General features: G+C 34.0%; 2 protein-coding genes across 3 annotated transcripts; one reads left to right on the forward strand and one right to left on the reverse strand.

Moving 5' to 3' along the window:
• The first annotated feature begins 5224 nt into the window (after positions 1 to 5224).
• On the forward strand, positions 5225 to 7914 carry LOC133297827 (probable WRKY transcription factor 53). Its single transcript, XM_061497036.1, has 3 exons — positions 5225 to 5665; positions 5764 to 5892; positions 6995 to 7914. Exons 1-3 carry the CDS (start codon positions 5352 to 5354, stop codon positions 7605 to 7607), a joined length of 1056 nt encoding a protein of 351 aa, XP_061353020.1. The 5' UTR covers positions 5225 to 5351; the 3' UTR covers positions 7608 to 7914.
• Positions 7915 to 8053: 139 nt separating this feature from the next.
• On the reverse strand, positions 8054 to 13494 carry LOC133297828 (NADPH HC-toxin reductase 1-like). Of its 2 annotated transcripts, none has more exons than XM_061497038.1 (5): positions 13148 to 13494; positions 9743 to 9912; positions 9412 to 9630; positions 8759 to 9141; positions 8054 to 8430 (listed from the first exon to the last, which is right to left on the reverse strand). In XM_061497038.1, exons 1-5 carry the CDS (start codon positions 13260 to 13262, stop codon positions 8295 to 8297), a joined length of 1023 nt encoding a protein of 340 aa, XP_061353022.1. In that variant the 5' UTR covers positions 13263 to 13494; the 3' UTR covers positions 8054 to 8294. The 2 variants fall into 2 exon arrangements, with proteins under 2 accessions (XP_061353022.1, XP_061353021.1); XM_061497037.1 differs by having other exon boundaries at positions 9412 to 9633.
• Between the last annotated feature and the right edge of the window lie 3638 nt (positions 13495 to 17132).

Consider the following 17132-nt stretch of genomic DNA (forward strand, 5'->3'; position numbering starts at 1 on the left):
TGAAAAAATTTCAAATATGAAAAAAAGATGTCTCGCTCTTTTTTTTGTTTGTGTAATCTTAAGGGTATCTTTCAACCGTAATCGAAAACTAATCCCGATCGATCACTTTTCCATTCTCAGAACTCGAACTCTTTGTCAAGTTCCTTACCACATGTGCCAAAAAACTCTTTGTCGTAATCTCAGTAACTCTCTATCATAATACACAGAAGAATCCATATAATACTTGTTAATGGGCAAAAAGATTAATTTAAATTTTTTTAATAAATAATTACGAAAATACAATCGTTTTGAAACTAATTACACAGATATAACACTCAAACACGCCCACATGGGACGTGTTCCAATGAAGAGAGACACGCCCATGTTGGGCGTCACCTACATGGGAAACACGCCCAGATGGGGCGTGACCAAGAGGAGAGAGACACGCCCATCTTGTAGCAAATATCCGAATACCACGTTTATCATATATTGTAGGTGTCTCTCTCCTGGTCACGCCCTTCTTGGACATGTTTCCCCTGTAGGTCACACCCAACATGGACGTGTCTCTCTCCATTGGAACACGCCCCATGTGGGCGTGTTTGAGTGTTATATCTGTGTAATTAGTTTCAAAATGAGTATATTTTCATAATTATTTATTAAAAAAGCAATAAATTAATTTTTTGCCCTTGTTAATGTTAAAAAAATCTTTTTTTTCTACATTTAATAAAGACAAAATGATTTCTCATGTTGCAGGAAAATGCTATCCTAATATTACTTTTCATATCGAAAAGCACAAAATTATATTTAGTTTTTTATTTTTCAAAAATCGGTGGGATCTACTTGAGTTATCTACACAGAAATCACTCCTCATCTCCTACTGAATGAGAAATACAAAACACTTTAATAAATGAATTCATAGAATACTGTGTTTCTAGATATAAAGATTTGTTTGGAAGAAATATCATATAGTATGTGTCCTTTTGTATTTTCTGATTGACCCAAATAAGCACACTTGTGTGCTCTAGGTGACAATTTATGTTTGTGAGATGATAAAGTGGAAGCATAAGTGAGACATCCAAAGACCTTAAAATTGAGCAATGCAGGTGGTGTGGAATGAAGAATTTCATATGGTGATTTATGGTTTAGTAGTGGAGTAGGTAAGCTATTGATAATGAAGACATGGGAGACTGCATAATTCCATAGAGAATGTGGCAAAGATGCTTGAAATGCAAGGGCTCTTGTAGTGTTCATTATATGTTGATGTTTCCTCTCTACAAGACCATTCTGTTGTGGTGTCTCAACACAGCTGGTCTGATGAATGATTCCTCTTTGGGAGTAGAAATCTGCCATGAGAAATTCCTTTCCATTATCTGTACGGACACACTTAACTGACACATTGAACTGTTTTTCAATAAAAACAATGAAACTTTGCAGAAGACCACGAGCTTGACTCTTATGTGTCATAAATTTCACCCAAGTAAATCTAGAAAACTCATCCACTAGAGTTAAAAAATATATGTGTCCTTGTACAGAAGGAACCGAGAATGGCCTTATATATCAACATGCAATCGCTCAAAAATCAATGTAGCTTGTGTGGTGCTAGAAGGGGAAGGCAATTTCTTTTGTTTAGCAAAATGACATACATCACATGGTTTAGTATGTACATTAGGAACAAAAGGAAACTGAAAAGCAACATGCTTTAAAACATTTTCTGATATATGGCCCAATCTAAGGTGCCATAGTAATGGATCCTTATTATTACATTGAAGGGAATTGCTACAAGTTACAGAATCTGGCCTTGAACTTGATTCATCAGTATTCATAGCAAATAATCCACCCATTCTTCTAGCTATACCAATCGTCCTCAAATTCCTCCTCTGCTTGATCAAACAATGAGAATTATGAAAAGTCAGAAAACAATCAATGTTCTCTAGTAACCTTGTCACTGAAATAAGGTTGACCTTGAATTCGGGGACATATAACACATTCTTTAAGGTGAGTGAGGAAATGACATCTACATTTCCAGAATATGATGCAGTAACAGAAACCCCATTTGGTAACATAATAGACACAGGTTCAATCTTGTGAATGAAGGAAAAAGCTCTACGAAAGTGTGATATATGATCTGTGGCTCCTGTGTCTAAAAGCCATAGAATCGAATTTTTACCTGGAATGTTTGGAATTGGATCAACTGACATTGTTTGTGCCATATTGGTTGAATGTGCAGATATAGGTTGCTGCATGAAACTCACAAACTCATCATATTTCGCTTGTGGAATTGACACTTGTTGTTCCAAATTGTTCCTCTCTACTGTGTGAATTGCATTACTAGAATTCTGGAAAGTTTGAGTTCTATATCCTGGAGGAAAACCGTGTTTGAAATAACAAGATTCAACCGTGTGATTGTTTTTCTTACAGTGAGTACAAAACTTACATCCTGAGATTTGTCCTCTTCCTCCATTGAACTTTCCTCTTCCTCTGTATGAAGAGCCACGACCACGAAAATTCTCAGTGGAACTTGCAAAAAAATTTGTCTCAGATGCATTTCCACCATGGATATCTAATTGAAGTTGTCTTTCCTGCTGCACAACTAGAGAAAACGCCTTGTTGATGGTTGGAAGAGGAGTCATTAACATGATTTGAGACCTAACCTGAGCAAATTGCTCATTAAGACCTCTGAGAAACCTTATGAACTGATCTCCTTCTCTGTATTCACGAATTTTGGTTGAACTTCCACATGTGCATGTTGGAAGTGGTCTAAGATTGCTCAATTCATCCCATAAAGTTTTCAGACTTGTAAAATATTCTGATACAGTTTTGTTACCTTGATTCATTTGATACAGATCTTCTTGAAGATCTGAGATCCGAAACATATCGGATTGTGAGAACCGATCCTTCAAATCGTCCCAAACTTCATTTGCTTTGTCGATCCAGATTATGGACTGAACAATTGAATCATCTATTGAGCGATGGAGCCAAGCTAACACCATCATGTTGCATCTCTCCCATGCTGAATACTTCACATTATCTTCTGATGGAGCTTTTATAGTACCATTCACAAAGCCAAGCTTGTTCTTCGAAGTCAGAGCCACTTTCATTGCTCGTGACCAGGAGTGATAATTTCTTCCGTTCATCGATGGAGTAACTAGGATCAGAGAAGGAGATTCGTCTGGGTGAAGATAATAAGGATCTGAAATTTGGTTTGATTCTGCCATTGTAGCAGTGTAAAGGAAAAGGAAAAAGAAAAACAGAGTATCTGGTTGCGGAAGACGATGGATGGACCAGAGCTTTCAAAGCTCTGATACCATCTTAGAAATCGTGAATCATCTCATTCATTGAAAAATGAAAATACTTACAGAGCCTTTTCACTATCTTTTCTATTATATACATCATCCCTAAAATACTGAGCCAAATAACTAACTAACAGCTAGATGTACACGTCAGCTAACAAACTAACTGACTCAACAAACTAATTGCTATGTATTATCTAACTGACTCCTTACTATCAGGTTTGGGGTATATTAACAATTGGCGGAAATCAACGGTTAAGATATAGTTGTAAGAGGTTGTAAACGAAAATTGGTTGTAAGTATAACCTTCCTTTTTTTTATTTGGATTGAGTGGAAGAATTAATTTTCAATAATAATTATTTAATATAAGATTTTTTAGAAAATTTATGTTTATATAAAATAACTTTTTTTTCGAAATAATTTCTAGAAAAGAACTTAAAAAAATATATTTAATAAATCCATCCAAATAAATAAAGTATCAAAATGAGTTGAGTTCGATAGACCAGACTAACAAAATTGATGCAAATGAGTGGGCCAAATTACAAGTCCAAAATTATCATAATTAATTATTATATTTAATAAGTTTTATTTTTTAAAATATATATTTACTAATTCTAAGATTAAAATATGTTAATACAACTTTATTTAAGTTTAATACAAGTAGGATACCAAAAAAAAAGTTTAATAAAAGTTAATTATATAAATTATTTAAAATTAATATTTTTAAACTCTAATTATATAAATAAATAAATAAAATACAGACCAAACCAACAATTTACCAAAAATAAAATAAAATTGGTAAACTACAATTTACCAATTTAAATTAAATTTGACTCGTGAGGAGCAAGCTCAAATTTAATTTAACGTGCAACCGATCAATTCAAATGAGGTGGTCAATCAGAGCTGACGCCTAAGATGGCCCAGCTATAATATAAGGCCATAAATTATTATTCAGTACAAAGGTAAATCATCCTAAATGCACCATTTTGCTTCACCAGCAGTATAGTTATAGGATTTGGTGTTTGTCATTTTAAATGACATAAGTTATGATATTTTAAGAGAGGAATAGACACAAAAAAATAAAAATTATGAGAGAGAGAAAGTGAATAATTTTTTTTAATATAAAATTTAAATAAAAAAAATTATGTTGTATCTATCTTTTTTAAAATGACATGATTTTATGTCATTTGAAATAACAAACAATTTTATCATAGTTATAACCAACAACGTCAACGTCAACGTAAGAAATGTGATGCACGTTATGATAATAACACCCGTCCCCATTCACCAAATAAAATTAACACCCGTCCCTTTCTGTCCTATTCAAAGTCGAGAAATGTTCAATACAACCTAAAGACACAGAACTCTAAGATATACTGTTAATCAATTTAATTAATGAACCACCTATGATCTATAGTTAATTACAAATCTCAAGTCTGAAATTACTTATTTTTTATTTTTATTTATTGATTATATAGTAAAAGCATATTATTAAGTGAATATGTTCGATAAATGATTAATCAACTATCTTCTATCACCTTAGTAAGTTGTTAATCATAAGTGATAAAGTGATTAAAGAGATTTAATAGGAAGTTAATTATACGTATGTTAAGATTAGAAAAGATAGGATGGAACAAAGAATGTTCAATGATCCTTCCGCGTCGTTGCTGAGTCCATTCAATTGTTGGAGGACAACAACGCGTGTGTCTCTCTTTCATTTTTCTTGTCCCAACCCAACCAAGGGGTTGGGGCGTTGGAAATGGTCAGCAAATGAATGAATCACTCTCACTCTTGAGTCTCAAGTTTCAAACCTCATGATGGTCATGGATCACAATTATGTTATGGCCCACATTGTAGAAAAACTCACTCAGTTTGGCCAGTCAAATCTTCATATTCCCACCCTTATTTATATGATATCCTTCTTCGTATCACTTTCCTCACGCAAGGCCTCTTGTCTATTTCACACTAAGTTTCACTCTCCCATTCGTGCCTTATAACATATACTCAATTCAAGACCTCGTTTGCAACAAAAAAGTGGAAGAGTAATTCCATTCTTGTTACTATTAGTTCATCTTTCACAAAATGGAAGAGACCACAAAGAGGGAACAAATTAATCTGATCAATGAACTAATCCAAGGAAAGGAGCTATCTAAGCAGCTCTTTAACCATCTATTCTCTTCTTCTCCTTCATCCCTTGAAACCAATGAATTCTTGATTGAGAAAATAATTTCGTCCTATGAGAATGCACTCACCATGCTGTACTTGGGGTCTAATATGGGAGAGATTAAGACCACCAGGGGCAGCATGATGGATTCCCATTGTTCTTTTACGAATGAGAGCCCCAGAAGTGAGGTCATGGACCATGAATCTAAGCACAAAGCTGTCTACAAGAAAAGGTATTTTGAAAGTTACCATGTTTCTTTGTGACTCGTGTGAATTATTATGGTTCGTGAGCTGATTTCAATCTGGGACTCTTTGAATTTGTGGGATGCAGAAAGACCATGCCCGTATGGTCAGAGCAAGTGAAGATTGGCTCAAGATCAGGACTTGAGGGGTCTTTTGATGATGGATATAGCTGGAGAAAATATGGTCAGAAGGATATTCTTGGAGCAAAGTTTCCAAGGTTTGAAGCTTTTTTTTCTCATTTAACTTGTTTATATGAATTTAACAAGTATAATTAGCATTTTTCTTTCATAGGAAAAGTTTGTATAATTGGCATTTCAATATGACAGAAAGGTTCACCACTCTAGCTTATTTGATATAGGAGCATGCATGAGAACATCTTTTAGTTGGTGCAAGAGGCCTTAGGTACCCTGTTAACTGAAAAACCATTGGTCAATTAGCAGATGACCCCTAATGGGGGGAATAAAATATGCATGCCTGCTGAGTTTTCTTTCCTTGTTTCAATCTTTCTAGCCAGAGCGCTTTTAAAATGACTTGTAAACTTATCCAATGGACCATGTCAGCTAGATTCAGTTTCAGCACAAATTACTGCTTTCTGATAAATGCACTGAGTCACATAAATCTGAGGTTATGTGAGTTGGCAAGAAGGGATGCATCCGTACAATTTAGAGACCTGACAATCTTATCTAGTGGAAGAACTTGTTTTAAAGTGTCATTTTGGTCCTTCGAGTTTGACAGCTCATGTACCCCTTTCAGCATTAAGTGCAATAGCATTCAGTCGAATTTATAATTACAGAATGAGTGATGAGATAAGAATAGGGCATTAATTGTTGGAAATAATCAAGTGACAATAATGATAAAAATCACATGGATTAAAAATGTTGCAAGTGTATATCATATAAGTATAAAAAATACCTATATAACTTGAGTCTTGAGATTTTAGATTAAAATATGGTATCGTCCACTTATTATAATTTGTCATTTGACTCGTTAGTAAAAGATTTCTTGTAAAAATTTTGGGCTCCCGAGTATCATTGATATCATTAATATCCCTTTTTCTTTTTCTTTTCTTTTTTTTATTTTTTGGACATACACTATACTGTATAGCCTTTACAAATTACAACAACTAAAACGATCACAAAAGAATGTAGGTTTCTTGTTCAACTTCCCTATCACAGCATAAAACAAAAGGGGTTTCTATTAATATTTCAATTTGCTATTCTCACACTATATTAAGTTTGCCTACGTAATTTTATATTGAGAAAATAAAAGCCGTTTTCTGGTTTTCTGAAAAAATTGATAACTAGTGGTTTGCATTGCAGAGGATATTACAGATGCACACGTAGAAATGTACAAGGGTGCCTAGCAACAAAGCAAGTTCAACGGTCAGATGAAGACCCAACAATAATTGAGGTGACCTACAGAGGAAGACATACATGCACACAAGCTAAGCATTTAATCAAGGCATCTCCATCAAAAATAAAGATGAGTTTGGGGGAGAATACTATGCAACAGGCGAAAATAGAGCAAACCCCAGAAGCAATTTTCAAGCATGAAGCTGAGCTTGAAGTTAAGACAGAAGACTTGGAAACCAAGGAGGATATCTTCCCATGGTTTTGCTTTCCTTCTCCATCAGAAAACGAGGACACCATATTATTCGAGACAATGATCGAAAAACATGTAATGGAAAGCTTTTATCCTTCATTCATATCACCAGCAACTTCAGAATCAAACCTTCTATGTTTGTCAGCATACCACTTAGGGAGCACTGGACTTGACCAAAACGTACAAACCTCAGAATCTGATATTACTGAGATAGTTTCAGCCTCAACTTCAGTCACCAATTCTCCAATCCTGGATTTGGATATCTTGCTTCATAAAGGGGATTTCGACACCGATTTCCCTATTAACACCCCTGAATATTTCTTATCATAAAATTTCCCACTGCCACCTAGATAGTTAGGAGAGAGAGTAAGAACAGCATAGTCGGTGACCGGATTAACTGGTGAGTTAGTAGATCCTGAAGGAAGGGTAATCAGATTCATAAGTCATGTTCAAAAATCAAGATAATGAAACCTCCCTGTCAAGCTAGTTTGGAGAGTTTTCCAGTATGTAATGCGTAAATAATTTCTAGTTGTAGTCTATTTCTGCATTTTCTCACTAGTAATTGATTCATGTCTTGTATTGGCTCAAGCAGGGATAGAATTTTGTGCAATGAATCAATTAATGCGGTGCCCCTTTAGATCACGTAGCAAAATATCTGTGTGTCTACCACCATGCACGTGAATCAACTCGTAAGGAGTTATATCAGCTTAACCAATCATCTTAAGTTTGAGTTCTGCTGTGTTAAAACTTAGTAAGAAAAATTTTATATCTGGCTCAAATCTCTCTGATTGAGTAATCGATTAAATTGATGGATAATATAAAAAAAAAAAAAATATCTGTCTCTTTCTCTGGTCCAGAGGTAATGTCCAAGTGATCCATCAGTTCATCATAGCCCAACCCCATCAAACTGAGTCTTAGACCTTTCTTATCAAAATATGATAAGGAACAAAAAGAAATGAGTTAGATGGGTGGTGTATATTATATTACAAGCATACACAGTAAAGGTGTAGATGGGGACTAGAGATCACCCATCCTTCTTGCACATTTGATACAGTCATCCAATATCATCTTGGCGTCGTATTTGTACACAAATCCTTTGTCACACAGCTTTGTTGAGGCCCACTTGATATCCTTCGTCGGCCCATCTAAGTATCTGAAACGTAATTTGAGATGAAAACTGTTAACAACTTATAGGAAGAAAAAACTAATGTGTGATATGAGACTATGTAATCATATTAAAAAATGATTTCAATCGGAAGATGTGCTTTGTTCTATAAGAATGCATGGGGTATATTTGAATTAATACTTAATAAATCTTTTCACAAAAAAATCTACCATTTAGTCCTTTGTGTTATTCCTCCTTTCAAAAATAAACAAGCTAACAAAAAAGACTTAAGAAGGGGAAGTCTTTAAGACGTCATCTAGATCAAACCTGAAACTTGGCCAATAAATCTTGCAAATAACAAAGAACAGCCACTTACTCTTGCTTCACATTGAATTCTGGATGATGAAGAACATAATGATTAGCAATCTCTTCTAATGAAATATAAGAACTTGCGCACAAGAATCTTCCATTGATCGAGGTATTTTCCATGCAGAAAATATGAGCATCACAGACGTCATCAACGTGTACAAGAGGAATTTTCCCCAGTAATTCCTGTATGAACTTCAGTGTTCTGTACGCCTTTGTATTTTCTGTGATCTGTGAGATACAAACAACCACGCTACCAGGTGTGAAAGATTGAAGGGTGTCCCCTCCCACAAGCCCACAAGGGAGGGTTACCACCTCCAATCCACCACCATTTTCATTGTTTCCGTAGCTCAACAAATGTTTCTCTGACATCGTCTTTGAATAAGTATAATCCTTCAAAAACAATACCATTTCAATAAAATCAAACATTTGGACATTTCAATCTAAATTTAGATTGAAAATTGCTGTCAAAGTGGGGTGGCTTTGAACCTAACCTATCCCCAAAATAAAATTAACAATAATCTTTCAAACTCTGTGTTATCTCATTTTTCATCAAACTTGTAAGGAGATTGTGAAGGTTTAGGCCTATTCAATAAGGTTATAAGTGAAGTCTAATTGTTATCCACAGGCAACAAATTCAAAAATCAAAACTTGGGAACTAACCTTTAAAAAATCATCAGGATATAAATATGCCACTGAATCGATAGGCGGGGTCCAACAAGTTTCGTCCATTACTTCCTTGAAACCACTTCCATCATCTTTCAGTGGAGAAGCAGAAAAAACAGACGCCGTGTAGAGAAGACGTTTCACTGTTCCTGCTCTTACACAAGACATGGCAATGCTTTTTGTCCCAGCAAGTGCTGCTTCAGTCATATCCTTGTACTGCTAAAGCATATGATATGATTCGTCACACATGTTAAAATGAAAATTAACCTATGAATTCCATTATATGTGGACCAAGTTTTAAACAGATTGTTATAATTAATAGGTAAACCTGAGAACCGGTTTCATGGCTGAAGGGAGTAGCAACATGAAAGACAAACTCACAGCCCTCAATTGCAGGCTCAAAGTCAGATGGGTCATAAATATCTGCTTCAAACAACACCAATTTCCCTTCGGAATGTGGAAAGCTCTTCTTCAAAAGGCCAACCTTGGACTCATTCTCTGTAATTGAAAACCTTCGAGGGACGTAAACTATAGGAGAAATTTTTATTTGTCCGGTAATCTTGATTTTTAAAAATATGATTTTTGCATTTAGTTTACGCTAATATCTAAAAATTTAAAAAAATTCAGTTTTCTGAAAATCCCTCAAAATCTCGTGTACCAAATGTCCCTGTTGATCTTTTATGAGAAAAACAAACATCAGAAACAATATTGTGCAACAGCTTATTTTGTTCTGACTAATGAACTTGATTTTAAATACAAAACTGAGCTCATGCGGTTGCTACTAACCAGCTGATTTTGTTGGTCCACAAAATCAGCAACAAACTAACAAAGCAATAACAGTAAAATGCAGTAAACAAACTCCTAAACAAAAGACTAATCAATTTAAAAAACAACTAATTAACTCCTAAAAAATAGGACATCAACAGCAGCCTTGAAACACCAACATTCTCCTCCTGGATCAAGTGTTGCACACTCCTAGCTTCTCCCTGAGAAATTCAAATCGACTAACATGAAATGACTTGGTGAATATATCTGCAATTTGGTTTTCTGAACTGCAGGTACATTAGCTTCACTTCTCCAGTCTTCTGCACTTCTCTCAAAAAATAATACTTGATCTTAAAATGCTTTGTTCTTCCATGAAATACTGAATTCTGTGAAATAGCTAGAGCAACTTGATTATCCACAAATACTTCTATGCCTTCTTTTTGCTCCAAATGCAGGTCATCCATCAGCTTCTTCAACCATAATGCTTGGTTTACAGCTGCAGTAGCTGCAATGAACTCAGCTTCTGCAGTTGATTGGGCCACTATTTCCTGCTTCTTTGAACACCAAGAAAAACAAGCTGACCCAAATGTAAAACAATAACCCAAAGTACTTTTCATATCATCCACTGATCCAACCCAGTCACTGTCAGAATACCCTTGCAACTTAAACTTCTGAATTCTGCAGAATTTGATTCCATATGAAAGAGTACCTTTCAAGTACCTTAACACCCTTTTTGCAGCTACCATATGCAGTTCACTTGGACAATTAAGAAACCTAGACAAGACACTTACGGTAAACATAATGTCTGGCCTAGTTGCAGTGAGATACATAAGGCAGCCAATTAAACTCCTATAAACTCTTTCATCTGCAGATTCCGATTCATCTTTCTTTTGAAACTTTTCCTTTTGACCCATTGGAGTACTTACACTCTTGCACTCCTCCATGTTGAAGATAAGAAAATACCTGCTGCCATTTAGTGAAGGAGTCACGTGAGGACCACAAAGATCTGTATGAATTAGTTGTAGCTTCTTTGTAGCTCTCCAGGTGGATTCTTTGAAAGGAAGTCTTGTCTGTTTGCCCAAAAAACAAGCTTTGCACCTTGTGATCTGCTCCTCCAGGATTGGTAACCCAGTTGCCATTTCATTCTTCTGCATTAATAGTAAGCCTTTGTAATGAAAATGCCCCAACCTTTTGTGCCATATTTCTGAATCACTAGCCTGACACTTGAATGTCGCTTGCTCCCTTCTCAAGGGAATTTAGAGAAAAACTCTTTTGTTGCATCTTTATTCTGAAGAGCTCCTGACCATTTGAGTCAAAGACCAAACACTTCACTTCTTCAAATATCACTTTAAATCCCTTTTCTACCAACTGCCCCACACTCAGCAAATTCTGATCAATATCAGGCACGTACATCACACCAGAAACCAGCTTAGTTCCAGCATAGCTCTCTATTGCTACAGTCCCTTTACCTTTCACTTCTAGATACTCTCCATTTCCAATTCTCACTCTTGACTGCAATGACTTGTCAAGGTCTCTAAATAGCTTTTCATCACTTGTCATGTGGTTTGTGCAACCACTATCAACAAGCCAACTATCACATGGAGCACTAGAGGAGAAACAAGAGGCAGCAAATAATTGATCTGCCTCATGCTGGTCTGCAACATGTGCCTCACCTTGCTGCTGATCTCCCTTTTCTTTGCAGAACCTTTCAATGTGTCCAAGACTATGACACTTTCTGCACTTCACATCTGGCCTCTACCAACATCTGAAGTGTGGGTGATTCTGCTTTCCACAATGCTTACATGAGGAATGCCCGCCCCAATTGTTCTTAGAGTTGATTGCATTGTTCTCTCCTGCAGCAGCTTCTGAACCACTACTGTCATCTCCTTTCTTCCATCTTACATCATGCTGTTCTTTAGCCTGCAAAGCTCCTTCTGTACTTCCTTCAAGCCTCATTAACCTTCTCTTCTCTTGTGCCTGCAGAGCACTTAGCAATTCTGCCAACTTGATTTGAGACAAATCCTTGGTATTCTCCAAAGATGCAATGGTTGCTTCAAACCTTTCGGGCAAGGAGACAAGAACCTTTTGCACTAGCCTATTATCAGAGAGGTCAGTGCCTAGAGCTCTTGCTTGATTTGCAATATTTACCAACTTATCAGAATACTCCTTAATTGTTTCAGACTCCTTCGTCTGCAATCTCTCAAATTGTGTGATTAGATTCAGCCCCTTCATGCTTCTAATCCTCTCATCTCCTTTATACTCATCTTTGAGGAAGTCCCAAATAGCTTGAGCTGATTCACAAGCCATAATTCTGCTGAAAATGGCATGTGAGACAGCAGCATATAAACAAGACTTTGCCTTTGCTTTTCTTGTTACCCTCTCCTTATGAAACTTGATCTGATTGATGGTTGGATTATCAGGAAGGGGAGCAACTTCATAATCTTGTTCTACAGCTTCCCAAAAATCGCAACCCTCTAGATAGGCTTGCATTCTCACTGCCCATGCTTGATAATTTTCTCCATCGAATATTGGTGGAGCCATTGCTGAAAAACCACTCGATCCTCCCTCCATTAATTTCTCAAGTCACTCACAGCCCTTTAAGATCAAGAAGGCTCTTGATACCAATGTTGATCTTTTATGAGAAAAACAAACATCAGAAACAATATTGTGCAACAGCTTATTTTATTCTGACTAATGAACTTGTTTTTAAATACAAAACTGAGTTCATGCGGTTGCTACTAACCAGCTGATTTTGTTGGTCCACAAAATCAGCAACAAACTAACAAAGCAATAACAGTAAAATGCAGTAAACAAACTCCTAAACAAAAGACTAATCAATTTAAAAAACAACTAATTAACTCCTAAAAAATAGAACATCAACAACAGTCTTGAAAGACTAACAGTCCCCTTAGTTCAAATTCACAAGACAATACATATATATTTGCAAAGAGAGAGAGAGAAAGAGTACTCAAGTCTCTGATAGTTGCATGGACGGTGTAGCCCTTGGCCAAGAGCTTCTTGACGAGGTAGGAACCAATGAAACCAGTGGCTCCTGTGACGCATACCTTGCAGCCTCCTTCCATCACATCACCATTCTAATTTCTATTTCTCCTTCACATACCATAGATAAAGATAAAGCAGCTACAACTACAAGTGGATTTTAAACACCGAGCGAGACAAATTTTCTACTTTCCACTGTCAGAAGCCACAACCCCCAAATTTCTCGGGTTAACGTAAGAAATCAAGAGGCTAATATTGTTGGGATCCGTCAACTTAATAGGATAAGATTTGGGTTAAGATACAGGGAAAAATTATTCTCAAAGTTACGTGATGAAATTAGTTTTTTCTTCTATACATACTTTTATGATTGTGTAATTTTTTTTTTTTAGGTTATGAGCTCCACTATTACATATCTATCACATTAAATTTATCTTCTTCTTTTTTTTTAAATAAAGAGGGGCTAAGCCCAAATTCATCCTCTTATGTTACATGAAAATAGATAAACCTGAGATAAATTCACTAATGACGTGATGATCTAGATTGAACTCCCACACTACTGCTTAACAAAAAAAAAAAAAAAATACAATGCTGTAATGAGAAATTTGGTGTTGCTTTTAAGGTTATTATAACTGGGAAAAATATTTTTTATTTTAAAGCACATAATTTTACATTATTTTAAATAAAATGACTCTTTTTTTATATATTTTTGTTGATCTTTTATATTTTTTCTTCTTCAAAGAGTTAGGAGTAGAGAGAAAAAAAAGAGTATTTTGAAAAAAAAAAAAGATAATATAAAAAATCAATAAATATATCCCACAACACAGTGGTTTCAATTAAAATAATAGAAGTTATGTACAAAGTTATACCTTCTTATTTTTTATAAAAAGGACTTTATTATTTCTTGATATATATTTTGAGAAAAAATGAGCATAATATTCAGCTAAACACAATCCCCGGCGCGGAATGCGCCAAGAAAAGAAAACCACTAGGGATAGCCTAGTGGTGTGAGGTGTGTGTGTTAAGAGTGTGTGTAGTGTAGGGTGTTGTGTTCAATTCCTTGTAACCTCCAAAAAACAAATGAGCATAATATTTTTGAATGCAACATAGGTCATCTTGCAGACTTAAAAAAACGTGGGGTCCACTTTGTTCAGGAGAGAGAAAAAAAATTGAAGTGAGCCCCATGATTTTTTGAGACTACAACATACCTATATTGCATCTTACAATATTATATTTATATTTCTCAAATATTTTTTTCTAAGGGGTTATTTGGTTGAATATAAATTTTTTTTATCCAGATATTATGATTTTTAGGAATATGATGAGAAAATTACTTTTGCAGAAAATTGTTTGATAGGCAAAATATTATCGGTATTTTATCCCAAAAAAGTGAAAATTTTGCAACACCTGATATTCCAAAAATACCAATGATATTTTGAAAAAAAATTATACACAAAACAAAATATCAATAAAATCAGATTCTCGAAAAAAAATTCAAAAACCTTATACGAAATATGGGTAAATAAGATTATCACTACCAAACACTCCCTGAAAATCTATCAAATATTATTTGCTTTCGCCCAATCGTTTTAGGATCCGTTCCACCTTTAAACTAAAAAAGGAACTGTAACCAAAATTTATTTAATTTAAAAAAAATGAAAAAACTCTATCTAGAAAAATTTGTCTTTTAAAAAATGAGATTGAATTCAGTAGGAGTAAAACTGTTCGTCCAATAATAGTTACTTTAAAATAATTATCTAAATTATTAATGAAGTTTAAAATATTTATTTTAATTTTAAATAATAAAAAAATTAAAATAAGTATAACTTTTAAAAAAATTAATTATGATGTTATAGAGGGTTCAGCTTCCATTCGTTGTATACCTTGATATAATGGAGAACTCAAAATCATGTCCTTCTTTAGAAAATACTTATGAATTAGTTAATTTAAATTTTGTAAATACTTTTATTTAAAAATAAATCTATAAATACATAAAGGTCAATACAGCTCAAGCTTATACGTAAATCCTTATGATGCATGCAAGTATACGAGGATGGCAAATCATTAATCGATGTTGTAAATTACCGGTGGAGTTAAAAATTGTTATTTTTATTGTAAGTTCACTTTTTTCAACAGTTACTACAGATATTATCTGCACTAAGTTCAATATGCGTCATTTTGAGGCGAAATTTATTATATTTTTGTAATTTTAATTTATTTCAGGTTTATTATAGTTTTTATAATTATAATTTTTTATTTTTTAATCCGACGTTATTTTGAGTAAATGCAGATAACGTATCTGCATTAACTGCAGAAATATTTTTCTATTTTATTATTGAAAAATAAGCACGATAAAGGAAAATATATTTCTCATGTTGCATGAGATAGTTTTATCTTATGCACACACACAAAAAATAGATAAGACCCATTTTTTCTTACTCTCTCTTCTTTTCAATGAGTTTCATCCACTTTTTTTGTGTGTTGTATCAGACAATTTTATTTTATGTAATATAATAAATATATTCCCAATAACATAAAGCATACAAAGATGAGCACAATTATGTTTATAAATTTTTTGTTGACAAACTTTTATAAACTATATTATTTACTACAATTATCAAATATTATATCTCAGTTGATAAGAGAAGGTAGAAGAAAGAAGAAAGCAATAACATATCACTAACAATTAGGGGTACCAAAATATATTGATATGACATGAATTTGACACGACACAAATATATCAATACGAACACAACACAAATTTTTATTCGTGTCAAAATCTTCAACATGAACACGATACAATTTTTTGCAAGTTGATATAATAAGAATAACAAGCAAAATAGGAATCAAAATCATAATTGACAAAAAAATTAAAAAAATGGGTCTAAATTAAAACAAACTAAAAAATATAATTAAAAAAATATGGATCGACACGAATTCGACACAAGACAAAATACAAATTTTTTGTGAATCATTTTTTTCAACACGAATATGATATGAATCTTTTTTAGGATTAATTCAAATATGAATTTTCATATCATGTTACGAGTCCTATTTTGGCACCCTCGGTAACAACATCATATGATTCATATCTCAGTTGTTCATCTACATGAAATATTAGATATCAAATTTCAGAGGAGATCATTTTCTATGCACTACGAGCAGGCAGTCTTTACATTGAGAGTGGAACACTTGAATAAAAAAAAATCTCACCTTTGAACCCATATATCAGAAAATTACCCATTTTAATTGACCTGGAGTACTGGTGGATCATATTAAATATTTCCATCTCAGAGAAGGAGTAATGTCTAATGAGAGACAAGAGGAAAAGGAGATCTGTTTTACTGAACTCAACCACTCAATATCAGAGCACGCTTTGTACATAAAGGCAAAAGCTACTTAAGAGAGAAAACAACACCAAGGTAAAACAGATAAATATTTAAGGCCAAGTAACTTAGTTACAAATTACAATGGTTCTAAAAAGTACAACTAAAAGTAACTAGATTTATTATGAAATGAAAGAGATAAGGCTGAAAACACTTGATTGGTCTCCAATCACTTCCAGCAGATTTTTATTTTATCTTTTTTTTTTTTTATATTTTCCTGTGTTTTATACTTCTACAAGATAGGCCAGCACAACTGGAGTTCAAATCTTACTGACCAAAATAAGAATTTTATTAATGGATGATATATAATTTTTTTTGAAAAATTCTCAAAAAAGATTGTAGGATTTTCCCTTAACCTAATGAAATATCGGTTATCTATTTCTATTTAAATTTTTTGTATTAAAAAAAAAGAATAATTTTTTGAAAAGGCCACTCTAGATCTCTCGAGCATATGCCCGAATAAAGACAAAATCAAGTAATGAAAAGGGATGAAGAGGGTCAAAATCAATAAAAAAGCATGAATAAGGCAATCAGCTAAATTGCAAACAAAAAAGAGAAGAAGCATAAGGT

Source organism: Gastrolobium bilobum, unplaced genomic scaffold (genome assembly GCF_033153095.1).
Source record: "Gastrolobium bilobum isolate Gb01-03AN ecotype WA unplaced genomic scaffold, APGP_CSIRO_Gbil_v1 utg38240, whole genome shotgun sequence".
In the NCBI taxonomy this organism is placed as follows: domain Eukaryota; kingdom Viridiplantae; phylum Streptophyta; class Magnoliopsida; order Fabales; family Fabaceae; genus Gastrolobium; species Gastrolobium bilobum.

Coding starts and splice junctions, on each gene's coding strand:
- LOC133297827 (XM_061497036.1), top strand. CDS start 5,352: ATGGAAGAGACCACAAAGAGGGAACAAATTAATCTGATCAATGAACTA. Junction 5,666..5,763: donor AAAGCTGTCTACAAGAAAAG/GTATTTTGAAAG, acceptor TGTGGGATGCAG/AAAGACCATGCCCGTATGGT. Junction 5,893..6,994: donor CTTGGAGCAAAGTTTCCAAG/GTTTGAAGCTTT, acceptor TTTGCATTGCAG/AGGATATTACAGATGCACAC.
- LOC133297828 (XM_061497037.1), bottom strand. CDS start 13,262: ATGGAAGGAGGCTGCAAGGTATGCGTCACAGGAGCCACTGGTTTCATT. Junction 9,634..9,742: donor GCCATGAAACCGGTTCTCAG/GTTTACCTATTA, acceptor CATATGCTTTAG/CAGTACAAGGATATGACTGA. Junction 9,142..9,411: donor ATCCTGATGATTTTTTAAAG/GTTAGTTCCCAA, acceptor TTGTTTTTGAAG/GATTATACTTATTCAAAGAC.